The 12,995-nt window shown below is 46.3% G+C and overlaps 1 protein-coding gene across 4 annotated transcripts in view; it reads left to right on the forward strand.

Moving 5' to 3' along the window:
* Positions 1-12,995, forward strand: part of nhsl2 (NHS-like 2) — a 129,394-nt gene that overhangs the window by 47,306 nt on the left and 69,093 nt on the right. The window contains exon 1 of one of the 4 annotated variants that reach the window (XM_076725189.1): positions 858-9,203. The exons of the other annotated variants lie outside the window; for them this stretch is intronic. Within the exon in view, the coding sequence (XP_076581304.1) occupies positions 9,125-9,203 (79 nt within the window). The 5' untranslated portion in view covers positions 858-9,124. Of the gene's footprint in view, positions 1-857; positions 9,204-12,995 lie in introns of those variants that run through there. 4 annotated transcript variants of the gene reach the window in all.

Consider the following 12,995-nt stretch of genomic DNA (forward strand, 5'->3'; position numbering starts at 1 on the left):
CAAAGGTCCCCATGTACTGGCCAACCTACAATGAAACTTTCACTTACGGTTATGAGCCTTGAGTAATGACTGAAGCTCATTTTGGCTGCTGCAAGTGGGCTTTTCCTTGGCGGTCTGGGCGAGCTCTCAGAGTGGAACAGCTGCTTTTTTGGAGTCATTAACGGTGGTTCTGGTGTCTGATTCTGATCCTCCTGGACGGCCTTCTGTGGACCCTTCGTGCCTTGTATTGAAACATCTGCATCTGTTATGCCTGTGTGTCCTCTGTGTCTCGTCTTTCATGGACATACCTGGTAGAAATCCCTCAGGTGTCCTCTCCTCCTCCTCTGTCATCCCTCAGTCCTTCTCTTGTTGCGTCTGGTTTTTGTGGTCGATACTATCTTCAGCGTTTGGCCTGGGGTCGCGGGACAAATGGACAAGCCTGGGAATCTTGAGGATTAAGTCGTACACACACACACACACACACACACGCACACACACACACACACACACACACACACACACACACACACACAGTCTCATCCTCACCCACATGAACTGCAGTCACTCGAATGCGTGCAGCTGTTTGTTATTCACGTCTTCTTTGTTATCAGACTCACGTCAGGTTCATTAAGGTAATAATTTAGAATAAAACCTTTGCAGACAAGTAACACAATCAGAAAGTAGATTTACACCTGCAGGATGGAGGATGAAAGTTACACACACACACGCACATAAAGGCGGGATTAAGGGCTGAGAATGGGTTTAAGGTTGTGGTTGGCAAATGAATAACTCTCTATAGACATTTTTTGAGCGTGTGTGCGTGTGTGTGTGTGTGTGTGTGTGTGTGTGTGTGTGTGTGTGTGCCCGTGCCCCTGCGGTGGATCACAGTGTAATCTCAGTTATTCCCGTATTGCTCTCTGGAGGTATGAACACACACATACACACACACATTTTTTGTGTATCTGTGTGTCGTCTGTGTCGCTGTCCTGTCAGAGTCCTCACTCAGCGGGAAACATTAAAGAGCAGTTAATTACCCATAATCCACTCTGGGCCAGATGTCTGCTCTGTCGGGGTGGTCAGAGTGTGTGTGTGTGTGTGTGTGTGTGTGTGTGTGTGCCACCATCTTCTGTTTCCACATATTTTCACTCACACTTGTTTTTCTTATTATTTTTGTTTCATCCTTTGTGGAGAGTTTTGTCCTCCATCAGTGTTGCTCCACCTCTCCTCTTTTCATCTTCGCCTCTCTCTGTTTCTGTTTCTCTGCCCATAAATCTGTTCATCCCTCCCTCCCTCCCTCCCTCCTTCTCTCCCTCCCTCCCTCCCTCCCTCTGACTCTCTCGTTTCGGTTCATACTCACTTGGACCCAGAGGGACTCAGACTTGACTTGTTGCAGCCTTCACGACACAAAGTTCTCAGTCCAGACCTTCTTTCTGAGCGACTTCAAGGTACTGCGCTGTAATAATCTCTGTGTGTGTGTGTGTGTGTGTGTGTGTGTGTGTGTGTGTGTGTGTGTGTGTGTGCGTGTGAGTTCAGGCATTCGACATGTTTCACTCTGATTCTTGCTTGTGGCTCTGATGTGATCTGAGGCTGTTGCAGACTTTGAGCTGTGATGACTGGTGGCTTGCTGATGACTGAGCTTTTATATCTTTATGGTTATTTTACAACTTTGAGTTTTAACTGGCTCAGCTGAGCTTCACTTGACTTGGCTGCAGAGGAAAATGTGCTGTTGTATGTTGAAGTGATGAACTCATGTTGCTGGTTTTTGGACCGGACAACCAAACAAACCAAAGAGTTGATGGAGAATAATCGTTCTGTTGTGTTTTTAAAGCAGATTTGTTGCAGAATGAATTCATTTTATTCATTGTTTGCTTTTCCCTGATGAACAGCTCAGCTTAATGTAATCATAGAAATGTTTATTTTCTCGATCTTGATTGTTCTCAAGCTTTTGATTGTATTACATGATCTTCATCAGCGACTGGAGCATCCCTGGTTGTCGTGTAGAGTCCAGGTGTCTGTTTTTGTGATCACTTTACAGACTTCTTGTGCACGTTGGCTTTTGGACTGTGTAGCCTGAGAGAGAATAAACCAAACAGTAACAGTGACAGTGATTATTTCGTCATTTTGAAATACAAATTTTAAAGTAAGTGAGCATAAGGAGATTACTTTTTTCTTGTCTTTGTGGTGAATAATACCTCAGCTCGCAGTTCAGATAATTGTAGAAATGTTGACCTTGGAAACGACACTTAAATCATTTTTCCTTCATGTCGACTGTTGGTGGTTAATTACAATCTCATCACCATTCACTGCTTCATTAGCCTGCTTACATATTTAACTTCAGCATCATGCAGCCTGAAAATCGTCGTGTTTAAACACAACAACAGGCAGGTTTTCGTGTAGGAACACCCTTTATTTTCAGCCGAAATGCTAAATGCACACCATCGTTTAAAGTTCTGCAGTGTCGTCACAGTGGATTTGCTTTTGGAAAGCAAAGTAAATCCACACAAATGTTTTGCATTTGGTGAACTTAAGAGAAAAAGGAGGAGGGTTTAGGAGATTATTGCCTTTGTTGCACCATCTGCATGTTAGCGGTTAGCTTGCAAGCGACAGTTCGCCGACTGACTCTGCCGCTGGTCACTACGTCACCCGGCCTCTGGCAGGACGCTCAGGAAATCTGCCGTCCCACATAAAATGAGGCTGTAATCAGTAAATTAGTCCACCCCCTTTGACTAATTCACTAAAGGTTCATTGAAAATTCAGGACAGAATTCAAATCCGGGGAAAGCTGGATTAAGTTTGGCTGAACCAGTTCTGTCTCCGCTGGCCACTAAGAAGCAGAAATGCAGTTCATGGCTGCCTCGCCGGGTTTCTTTGAGGATGATGTCGTCAAAATTCAGACAGTCACCCCTCGCTGACAGCATGTGATGTACAGCAGGAAGAAAAATCAAAGGTTTCACATATTTTCTAAACTCAGCGAGGGGTCTGCTATCAAAAAAAAACCTTCCCGTCTCGTCCTTGAATAACCTCAAGACATCAGATTTTCAACCTTGCAGCGCCTGACGACAGATTTCCTCTGGTGAAAATGAGGTTTGGGTGTACAGCAAGTGAATTAGAGACATAAACGATGTTTGATTTACTTGGAAGAATCACCCAGGACTTCTAAACCAGATATACATGCAAGTTCCATGGAAAAGTACAGCATGTCAAGCAAGATTTTCCAGCCTAACACTACGTCTGTGTGGCTGAAACCAAAAAAACAAAACAAAAGATGAATCCTTTCTCTCATTTGTTTGAACTGGACCAACAGGTAAATCATTTTTGGTGTCATTTTTCTTTCCTAGCAGCGGCTCTTTGAAGGAGGAATACCTATCAAACAGACCACGACAGAGGTAAACAAAGCTTGAATGCTGTTGTCATAGTGGAAGAAAAGGAGGTAAATCTTTTGTTTGTCTGGTTTTGATCCCTGGTTTCTCTCAAAGCAGCCACCCGCTTATTGTCAGATGGTTCGGCTTGGCATCATTGTCTGCATGCTAGTTCAAAGTCCAGCAGCTTTCATGGGAACGAGATAAGAGGACAGTAAATATTATGGATGCTTGGGTGAGATTTATGCAGCGAAAGAGACAGAAAGAGTCCTTATCAGTCTGAAGTGAGGCTGAAGGGGAAGCTGGATCCTCTGGTCATTCTGGTGTGAATGTCTGGGATAGGCACAGAAAGAGATGAGTTACAAGGGGGCACAGACACAAAGTGGGAGGCTGAAATAGCAGAAAGGAGTGGTTCAAAGAGAGGAGACCAGAGCGTGTGATAAAATGAGTTGTCAGCATAAGACAGAGCCCTAAAACAGTGAGAAAGAGAGCAAACGTCCCCGTTATTCACCGTGATAGCTGACAAGACGCAGCCGCTTCTGTGAAATTGATGCCGCCGACTTTAACGAGATGTTCTGAAAAACGGCTGGCAAAACGGCAAATCAGCAAGAAAGGGAACAGCTCGCTCTCTCAGCGGCGCTGCTCCGGTCCCCCCTCCGGGCCTCGCCGCCGTTATGTAAGCGGCGGGATCGAATGCAGGCGAAAGCTAAGAGCGATATTCGTGGGAGGCCCAGGGATGAACCTGGATTAGTGATGGTTTAGGGTTATTTGTAATAGGGAATCCCAGCAGATTTCACTGTGCAAATATGTTTCTCATATGCCAAGGAACACTAACTGCAAAAGGAGAAAACCAATTGGAAGATTCAGTCTCTTGGGGTAGCAGCAAGCCACCTGCTCAAGTGTCGTTGAGCAAGGCACAGGATCACTTCCAGCTCCAGTAATGCTGCTCCTCCATGTTAACTACCTCTGAGGTTAAACAGGTGTTTTTTTTGAAGCAGTTTCCTCCAGAATCCTGCATTTTCACGTGCTCATATCGTAGTTTTTTAGCCATGCTAGCATGCTTTTATGCACTTCACTCCGATAACTGCTGCATTTGGTCCAGATGTTCATGGTCCCCTGAGGGTGGATCTTAATGGAGTTGGTGATCAGCTGCTTTTTCCTCTAGTTTTCTACATTTGTAGTTGAGTAAAATGTCTTTACAGCAATTGGATGAATTGTTATAAAGTTGGAAATTGTTCTTATTTTGATGATGAGCCCTTCATTTTTTATTTTTCTCTGTTATCAGTTAAAAATTTCAATTTTTCACTCCCATCAGCCTCAGATGTGCTTTGAGTCAAGTGCTAACTGGCAAATGTTAGCATGCTAACAAGCTAAACTAAGATGGTGAACATGCCAAACATACCTGCTAGAAGGAAGCATGTTAGCACTGGCATTGTGAGCCTGTTAGCACGCTGTTAGCATTTAGACTTCAGCATCAATCGTGGTTCAAGAACTGTAACATGACGCTGATGTGAATCTGATGAGGGCTAATAGGCTGAAATTAGCATTTTTAAAATATGAAACTGTCATTGTAAGACGAAGATTTTTGGGTTTGGACCATCTCTTAAACAGAGCGAGCCATTTGAATGCATCACTTTGGACTTTAGTGGAATTGTGCTTCCATTTTTCCCCATTTTCAGACATTTTAATAGACTAAATGATTAATTGATTATGCCTTGATGAGGGTTTAGAAGCCTGAAGAAACGTCTCCAGAGTCGGTCGTTAACTGTGTTGCCTTCCCTGTAAAGAGCAGCAGTAGAAACACAGAACCATCATCTGTCCTGTAAGACGCATCCAACTCACCCGTTTGTGTTTCATTAAGAAAGAAAAAAAAGCCATAATGATTCTAATAAAGAGAAGAATAATCTACTGAAATGCGTCTTTGGGGAGAGGAGATGAGCTGTGAAGTCATTTCTCTGTGCTGAAGTTTCCCAGTAAACATCACAATGAAGAGTCCAACCTCGTTTCTCTGGAAGAAAACAGACGGAAGTCGCTCTGCTGGAATCTCGTCTGCGTTTCCTAATTTCTGATCCTATCAGGGAAATGAATGTCAACAGATGCGGCGTGCATGAGATGGACATTTCAGAGACGCGGTTTCATTTAGATTCCTCTTCGTCTTGATGGCGTCGGTGCGGAAAGTAAAAGCTGCTGAACTCATGCAGGAATGTGACTTTGCACTGTCGCAGAACAAGATTGTGAAAGACTTAGGATGGAAAATACTTCACGAGTGTCTACGTACAGATAAAAAGTTCTCCAGTTTCGTACAGACTCACTCAGGGTGAGTGAACGCTGAAGGCGCCGGATTCAGAATATTTTCCATGTCAGTTATTTATGATAAGATAACACTCAGTTGGCCTTATCCCCTCTTAAACAACTGGAATAAACAACGTGGCTTCATGGTCCAGTCCAGGAGATAAGAGATGTTCTTATGTCTAAATGAAGAGTATTTTTACACACTTTGCAGTTACTGTACACAAGGCAGTATTTGAAAAAATGTGTCGATTGTTGTCCTCAGAAAAGGGACGGACTAAAACAGCCCGTTACTTCAAAAGCAGACCATAATTTGCTAAGTTTTCATGCAGGCATTACATATGGTGGCGTGGGTGTGATAGCTTTTTTTAGGCTGATGTTATTTTAGAGCGCAGCTCTGCAGTACATTCAGCGCCTTTGCCTATCAGCTGTTAATCAGGATGTGTGATGCAGTAGTGAAGAAGAGGAGGAGGAGGAGGAGGAGGAGGAGGGGAGGTGACGAGACAGAGCAGAGCTGTCGGAGGAGGAAGGACGGAGCAGATTTATGATGGCAGCAGGTTCACTCCCGTTGTAACGGACCAATGTGAAGACAGGAGAGAGTACTGATACACTTAATATTATAATGTAACCAACAACGAGCTGATCAATTTACAAACAAGGGATGTTTCCTCGAATGCGCCTGCACTGAAGGAGACAGTAACAGACACTGAAACGCTAAATTAATAAGACAAAAACCCTCTTTTCGGACACTGCGATGGTTGCACTTACAGGAAGAGACGCAGCGCTACGAGAGGAAAACGTAATACTGCATGATGAGGAGGGGTACGATGGACTGAGAGGAAGATGGAGGTGAAGAGTTTTGGGATGCGAGAGGAGAGGAGTGAGGACAGAAATGGCCTCCAGTGCTCTTTACTGTCTGCTCCTGCCAAATGGACACAGCTGACAGGATGTGAGTGTGCAGCTCGTCCTCGCCAGAAAAACCCCAGTACACGGCGTCACATGGATTTACTGCAGGCTTTGACTTCCTGTGGCCGTAGTACTACAAAGGAGGACGTCTATATTGCGTATATTACTTACACACAGTCAGCTGAAGTATTAGCATATTCATTTTAACCCAAACCTGATCCTTCCCTCAACCTAACCGAGTGAATTTGGTGCCTAAACACAAGCAAACTGTGAGCACACTCACGCTCACGCTCATATTCTGTATGTCGTTCTGGTAATTGACCTTTTTAGTTGATTGGTCAGTTAAATTAACACCACAAATCACTTCCTGTCTTATATTTGCTGCCTGCTAAGTGGGACATAAAGCTGCTCAGATGCAGCATCTCCACTTTATCCTTGCTGACATTTTTGCTGCTAAGCTAAGCTAAGCTAAGCTAAGCTAAGCTCGCAGCGTTTGGTAGTAGTACTAGTAGTAGTAGTAGTTTAGTACTTTTGAATAGCATTTGTAATTGCCTGTCCCTAAATTGATCGAATAGTCGATAGATCAGCTGATAGTGAAAATGATCCCTCCGTGTGCTACAGGTGCGTGTCGCAGTGACAGAGTTAGCCTAGCATTAGCATTAGCCCTGTTAGCTAAATGTCAACCGGCACATGTGACAGACAACAAGACGTTCAAGATCGTCGTCTTTGACTTCGGGAAACACTGATTGACATTTTACACCATTTTCTGACATTCAGACCAAAAAAGCTGATCGATTGATTAAGATCAGAACTGATTAATCGACGCTGAAAGTGATCGTGAAAAGTGGGAGGTTTGTGTGTCGTTCTCTGACGATCATGGATTCTGTACATGAACCCTCCGCTCCTCCTCTCCTCCTCCTCTCCTCCTCTCCTCCCCTCCTCATTCTGTATTCTCCCCATTCCTCTCTCACCCTCTCAATCTCATTCCCTGTCCTGCTCACTTCACTTTCGATTTCTCTCCCTCCGTCTGAACCCACCCAGTCTCACCATCTTCATTTATTCATTCCTCTGACTCTCCGTATACACTTCTCTTTTTTCCTCCGTCTCTTTCCACCTCCGTCAGACCCTGCAGTCTTTCTCCATCACGCCTGTTTCTCTCTCTCTCTGCAGTTGAACTATATGGCCAAAAGTATGTGGACACCATTGCGTCCATTACGTACGTATGTCCTGCTATAAGAGCCTCTGCTGGAGAGACTCTCCACCAGATTTTAGCTGCAGGGATTTGCTCATTTTCACTCACATGAGCACGAACGTCTCTTTACGGACGTGACTTTGTGCGTGGGGGGGTTAAAGTTTAATTCCCCTGGTCATTGAGGCTGACTGATTCATGAATATTCATGAGGAAAACAGCCTGACAAGCCTGGATAAGAAGCCAATGTGAACCATTAATGAGTATTTAACTCATTTCAGTATTACACAGTCAGAGGTTTGAATTATTTGATTGGTTTTCTTCATTTTTTGACTTTTTCTTCAGTGTTGTTTGAAGATGTAAACCCAGCACTCAGCCGATGAACTTCACTCATAATTCACTCAGTCATCGTCTCATCTGGGGGCTCAAATAGTGTGTGGACGGCGATGTCCAAATACTTTTGGCCATATGGCGCATTTCCTCTGTGCTCTCGTCACACAGCTGATAGGAAGTCAATCTCTCTCTGTGCCGACCCCTCCCCTCTTTTCCCATTTCTCGCTCGAGCTCTTTCACTCCATCCCGCATCTCTCTCTCTCTCTCTCTCTCTCTGTCTCTCTCTCTCTCTCTCTCTCTTTCTTTCTGTTTCTCGTTCTAACTCGATCGCCCTCTCTCGGTCTCCGGCTCCTGATTGGCCGCTTCCTGCCTGGCTCTTTATGAATTGAACAGCAGCGGCTGGATGCGACTGGCTGGAAGCTAATCAACACAACGAATGCTCTCTCTCCCTCTCTCTCTCTCGCACACACACACACACACACACACACACACACACACACACACACGCTCATCGTCTACAGCCAAACCTTTCATTGCTACGTGTAGAGGTGCTCACACACACTTTCTACCTCTCTCTCACTCTCACACACATGCATGCTCGCCCACTCATGTTCACACACACACACACGCACACACCGGCTCGCAGCCTGCTTTGTCAACAGCTCACGTAGCGCGGTGCACTCAGGCGAGCTCTCACACACACACACACAGCGTAGGACACACACTCTCTCTTTCTCGTCTTCTGTCACTCTCTCGCTCACCCTCAGTCGCAATCACACGCCGAGCTTCACACACACACACACACACACGCACACACGCAGGCATGCAGTCACACACACCGGGATGCAGACGGCGTCAGTGATGCTGTGACGCTCCGTCCTCTCTCTCTCTCTCTCTCTCTCTCTCTCTCTCTCTCTCTCTCTCTCTCTCTCTCACACACACTTTCTCGGTTGTCCCTCGTCTTGCACACTCGCATGTTTTAACACACGAGGAACACACACACCTCGTCAGCCTGTCTCTCTGTTGGTCACTCAGTCAGTGTGTGTGTGTGTTGGTGGAATGAGGCGGTGATGTTTTGGGACAGGAAGAACAGTATGGGCAATTCCCAGCGGCGGCCCAAAGGAAGACACAGACCCAAATCGGCAACAGGTACTTCATCTTTCTGTATTTTTTCATTTCTGTCCTCTCATCCCTCCGTCCGTCTGTCCGTCTCTGTAGCCCCGGCTCTCCATTCAGTCCAACACGTCTCATGCCGAGGTGTCCCTGCGTCGCTCTTTTCACCCCTCCATCCGTTCGTCTTCCCTCCGTTTCACTGACACACACACGCACATTTCATCTATTGTTGGATCTGTTCTCTCGCCTCGTTCTGCTGTCAGTTCCTGCCTCCCTCCGTCCACAACGTCAGGTGTCTTTGGTCCGTGCGCCTTTTTCGTCCAGTCATTTTACACACATGCGTTTATCTGTCTGTGTTGTACCGATGCCGTCCGTCCAGAATGTCTCACGTGCAGGTGTCTCGCGTCCATGCGTCCACACCTAACTTGGCGACCCTCAGTGTATTTACTTCTATCTAGTTTTGCTTTTGCACTCAGTCCATTGTTCCATTCATCCCCCAATTTCTGCGTCCAACATGTCCCGTATTCAGGTGTCTCACGCCCACGCATCCTTCTATCCACCCCTCCGTCCTCTCTTTCCTCCACCCATCCTGGACGTACATGCACATGCACTGACACCTCTACATCCATTCACCTCCTACATCTAACTATTGTTCTCTCTCGCATTGTTTTCCATTCTGACGTCATTTAACTCTCAATTTCTGCGTCCCTCCGTCCAAAATCTGTTTACAGGTGTCTCACGTCCATACTTCACCCATGCATGTCCACTATCTATCTATCTGTTATCAATGCAGTGTTTCCTTGTCGTCCATTTATCTCCCAGTTCCTCCATCCTATCACGAAATGTCTCATATTCAGGTGTCTTACGTCTGTTTATCCGTCTGTCAACCACCCAGTCCATTGTTCTGTCATTTATCCACCAGTTTCTGCATCCCTCCGTCCAAAATGTCTCACATTAGAGTCCATTCGTCCCTTTCTTCACCCGTCTTTAGACATCCTTTCGTCCATTTATGCTGGCAGGCCTGTTTTTATTCCAAATATTGATCTATCTGTGGCTAGCTAGTGTTGTTTTCCATCCAATGATCCAATGATCGTTTTCTCCCAATTTCTCCCTCCACCCAAAATGTCTCATATTCAGGTTTCTTGCGTCAACGAATCGCTCCGTCCATCCGTCCATCCGTCCATCTCATTGCTTTACACACATGCTGCCAAACCTCCATTAATTCCATATTCATCTCGTATTGTTTTGCCATTAAACCCGTTTTTCTGTCCAGTTTTCCACCCTGCTTGCATCAAGGCCCCTTGTCTCCAGAACATTTCATGTCCGTTCATGCTATTTGTCATCCACCCATCTCTCCCTCCATCCATCTTCTCCACTTGTCATCTTTTCCTTCGTCTGGGTTGCCAGGTTTGAATGAACTAGGTCAATTGGTCTTTTGCCTCTTGGCGTGCGACTGGGCTGAGAGGCTGTGTGTGTGTGTTTCTGTGTGTGTGTGTGTGTGTGTGTGTGTGTGTGTGTGTCCTATACAGTTTTGGTGTAGTGCTGCTGCTGAGCTGAAAGTGCGTCTGTGTGTGCAAACACTGAGGTTTTATGTTTCACACGTTTTGCATGCCGCTGCCACACGCTGCAGTCTCGTGCATGCCCGCGTTTGTGTGTGTTGGAGTGTGTGATCGCTCGGCTGCACTGCCTCGTCCTGCACGGCTGGATGGGATTACTAGTGGGCTCTTTAATTATCTCTTGGGGCGAGCGAGGGAGCGAGCGAGGTAGAGATAATGTGCGGGAGAGAGAGAGAGGAAGAGAAAGGAGAGAGGAGCGGAGATGACAGCCCTTGTAAATCTGCCCCTCTTACTTGCTTCCACGTTGGACGATAAGGGAGGAAGAGGAGGGGAAGAGGAGAGGGTGGACTGAAAGAGGGGACAGCGGGAGGTGAGGAAGAGGATGGAGCAGAAAGAAAGAGGAGGAAGCGGTGGGGAGGAAGGGAGGGAGAGACAGAGAGAGGAAAGGGAGAAAGAAAATCAGCAAAAATGGGAAAAATAGGTGGATGAGCGATTTTTGGAGACCAACGACGGGCGGGCAGGCATGATGAAGGATTGAACGGACAGGGGAGGAAGAGGAGGAGGAGAAGGAGGAGGAGGAGGAGGAGGAGGATGTTGCATTAAAAACACACATGCAAAATGTTTCTGTGATGCTGCAGAGCTACACAGTGCACACAGAGAGTAAACACACCCATATGCTCACTGTCTTTCTCTATCCACACACACTGTGTACATATCCCCTGGAGAACGGTGTGTGTGTGTGTGTGTGTGTGTGTGTGTGTGTGTGTGTGTGCGTGTGTGTGTGTGTGTGTGCGTGTGTGTGCAGTGCAGTATGTATGTAGGCTTTAACACAAACTGACAGCCAACCAGCCTGCACACACCTGCTGTGGTGCAACAATCAGCACAAGACGCTTCCTGATACATTTGACCTTGACTTCAATCAGCGTCTTCGTCGCCTTCAGACGTGATGGCCGCGTCGCTGTCACCTGCCGCTGCGTTATGCTCCGCGCTGTGTCATTCACTGTGATTACCGGTATGATGATGATCTGGTCAGGGACAAGAGGCGAAATTGATGCTGAACGTGTAGAAGGAGGAAGTGCATATTTCAGGGATGAAGGCGGAAACGGCGGCTTCGACCGTTCAGTCACTCAAAACCGCCTTTACTGATGTTTACCTGCGAGGAGCTCTGGCGGCGTTGATGAATAACGATTATTACCTCTGAGAAGCAAAGATGGAAGTGTTATGATGTTGTTATGATGCAGCAAAACCTTGCAGGCACGAGGGTGGGGTGGATGGATCTCCCTCCAATGGTTGCTTCCTGTCAACCTCATGTTCTTCCAGAAGCTTGACCGAACACAAAACTGATGTTTCCAAGGTCAAGAATGAACTTTGGTGTCGAACTTTTAAGCAAACGAAGACAAAAAACCAGATGCGTGACACTGTGTACGCACAAAAACAGGAATATGGATGCATTCCTTAAGAGAATTGTGTTTTTTGTCTTTGACTTCTCAAAATAAAGTCAGAGCATTTTAGCTGCTTACTTTTCTAACGCGGGTCGAGGTCGATGAGCGAAGGCGTTGGCGACCCCTTGTGGGGGTCGGGAACCGGTGCGTTGGACGTGTCAATGAGAAGAACAGCGATGCAGACATCAGCTGTCAGTCAAGCGGCGTGGGCCGGTCTGTGATTGTTTTAATTTCCTCCTTCCTCGCCCTCCTCAGCGTTACTGCGCGCATTAACCGCCTATTTCTTCTTGTTCCGGTTATTTTCCTTTTATGTCTTCTTTGGTTTATTACAAACAAACTGAAAAGGACAAATAGAAGTTTTCCCCTCAGGACAGACCCGCTGAGTCCATTTCTTTTTCCTCTCTTTGCTTTTGTCTGTTTATTCATCTGATGGTTCAGGCCGCCTCCTCTCCACCTCCTGCTATTTTTCTTTTACTTGACTCTCTTACATTTAATGCTGCGGTCCGGCTTTCCCAGTTTGGGCTGATTTGATAGACATGTGGTGTCGGCAGTCTGTTGTTTTGTTTTATCGCAGAGGGAATCCGACTCTGCATCCACCTCTCATGCGGACCAGGATGGATAAAGAGGTGGAGCGTGGGTGGAGCTGAGGCGGGCTGAAGGAAACCTAGCAGCTAGCTGTCGCTCAAAGTGGCCATGCCAGAACATTTGTTTATTCCAGGCTGTAAACATGTTTATTTCTGCTGTAAAGTTTTAATGTGGGGGTCTATGGGGAGGGACTCGCTTTTGCAGCCAGCCTCAAGTGTCCATTGGAGGAACTGCAGCTCAGTTTT

The sequence above is a fragment of the Chaetodon auriga genome, chromosome 24, assembly GCF_051107435.1.
Source record: "Chaetodon auriga isolate fChaAug3 chromosome 24, fChaAug3.hap1, whole genome shotgun sequence".
Classification (NCBI taxonomy): Eukaryota; Metazoa; Chordata; class Actinopteri; order Chaetodontiformes; family Chaetodontidae; genus Chaetodon; species Chaetodon auriga.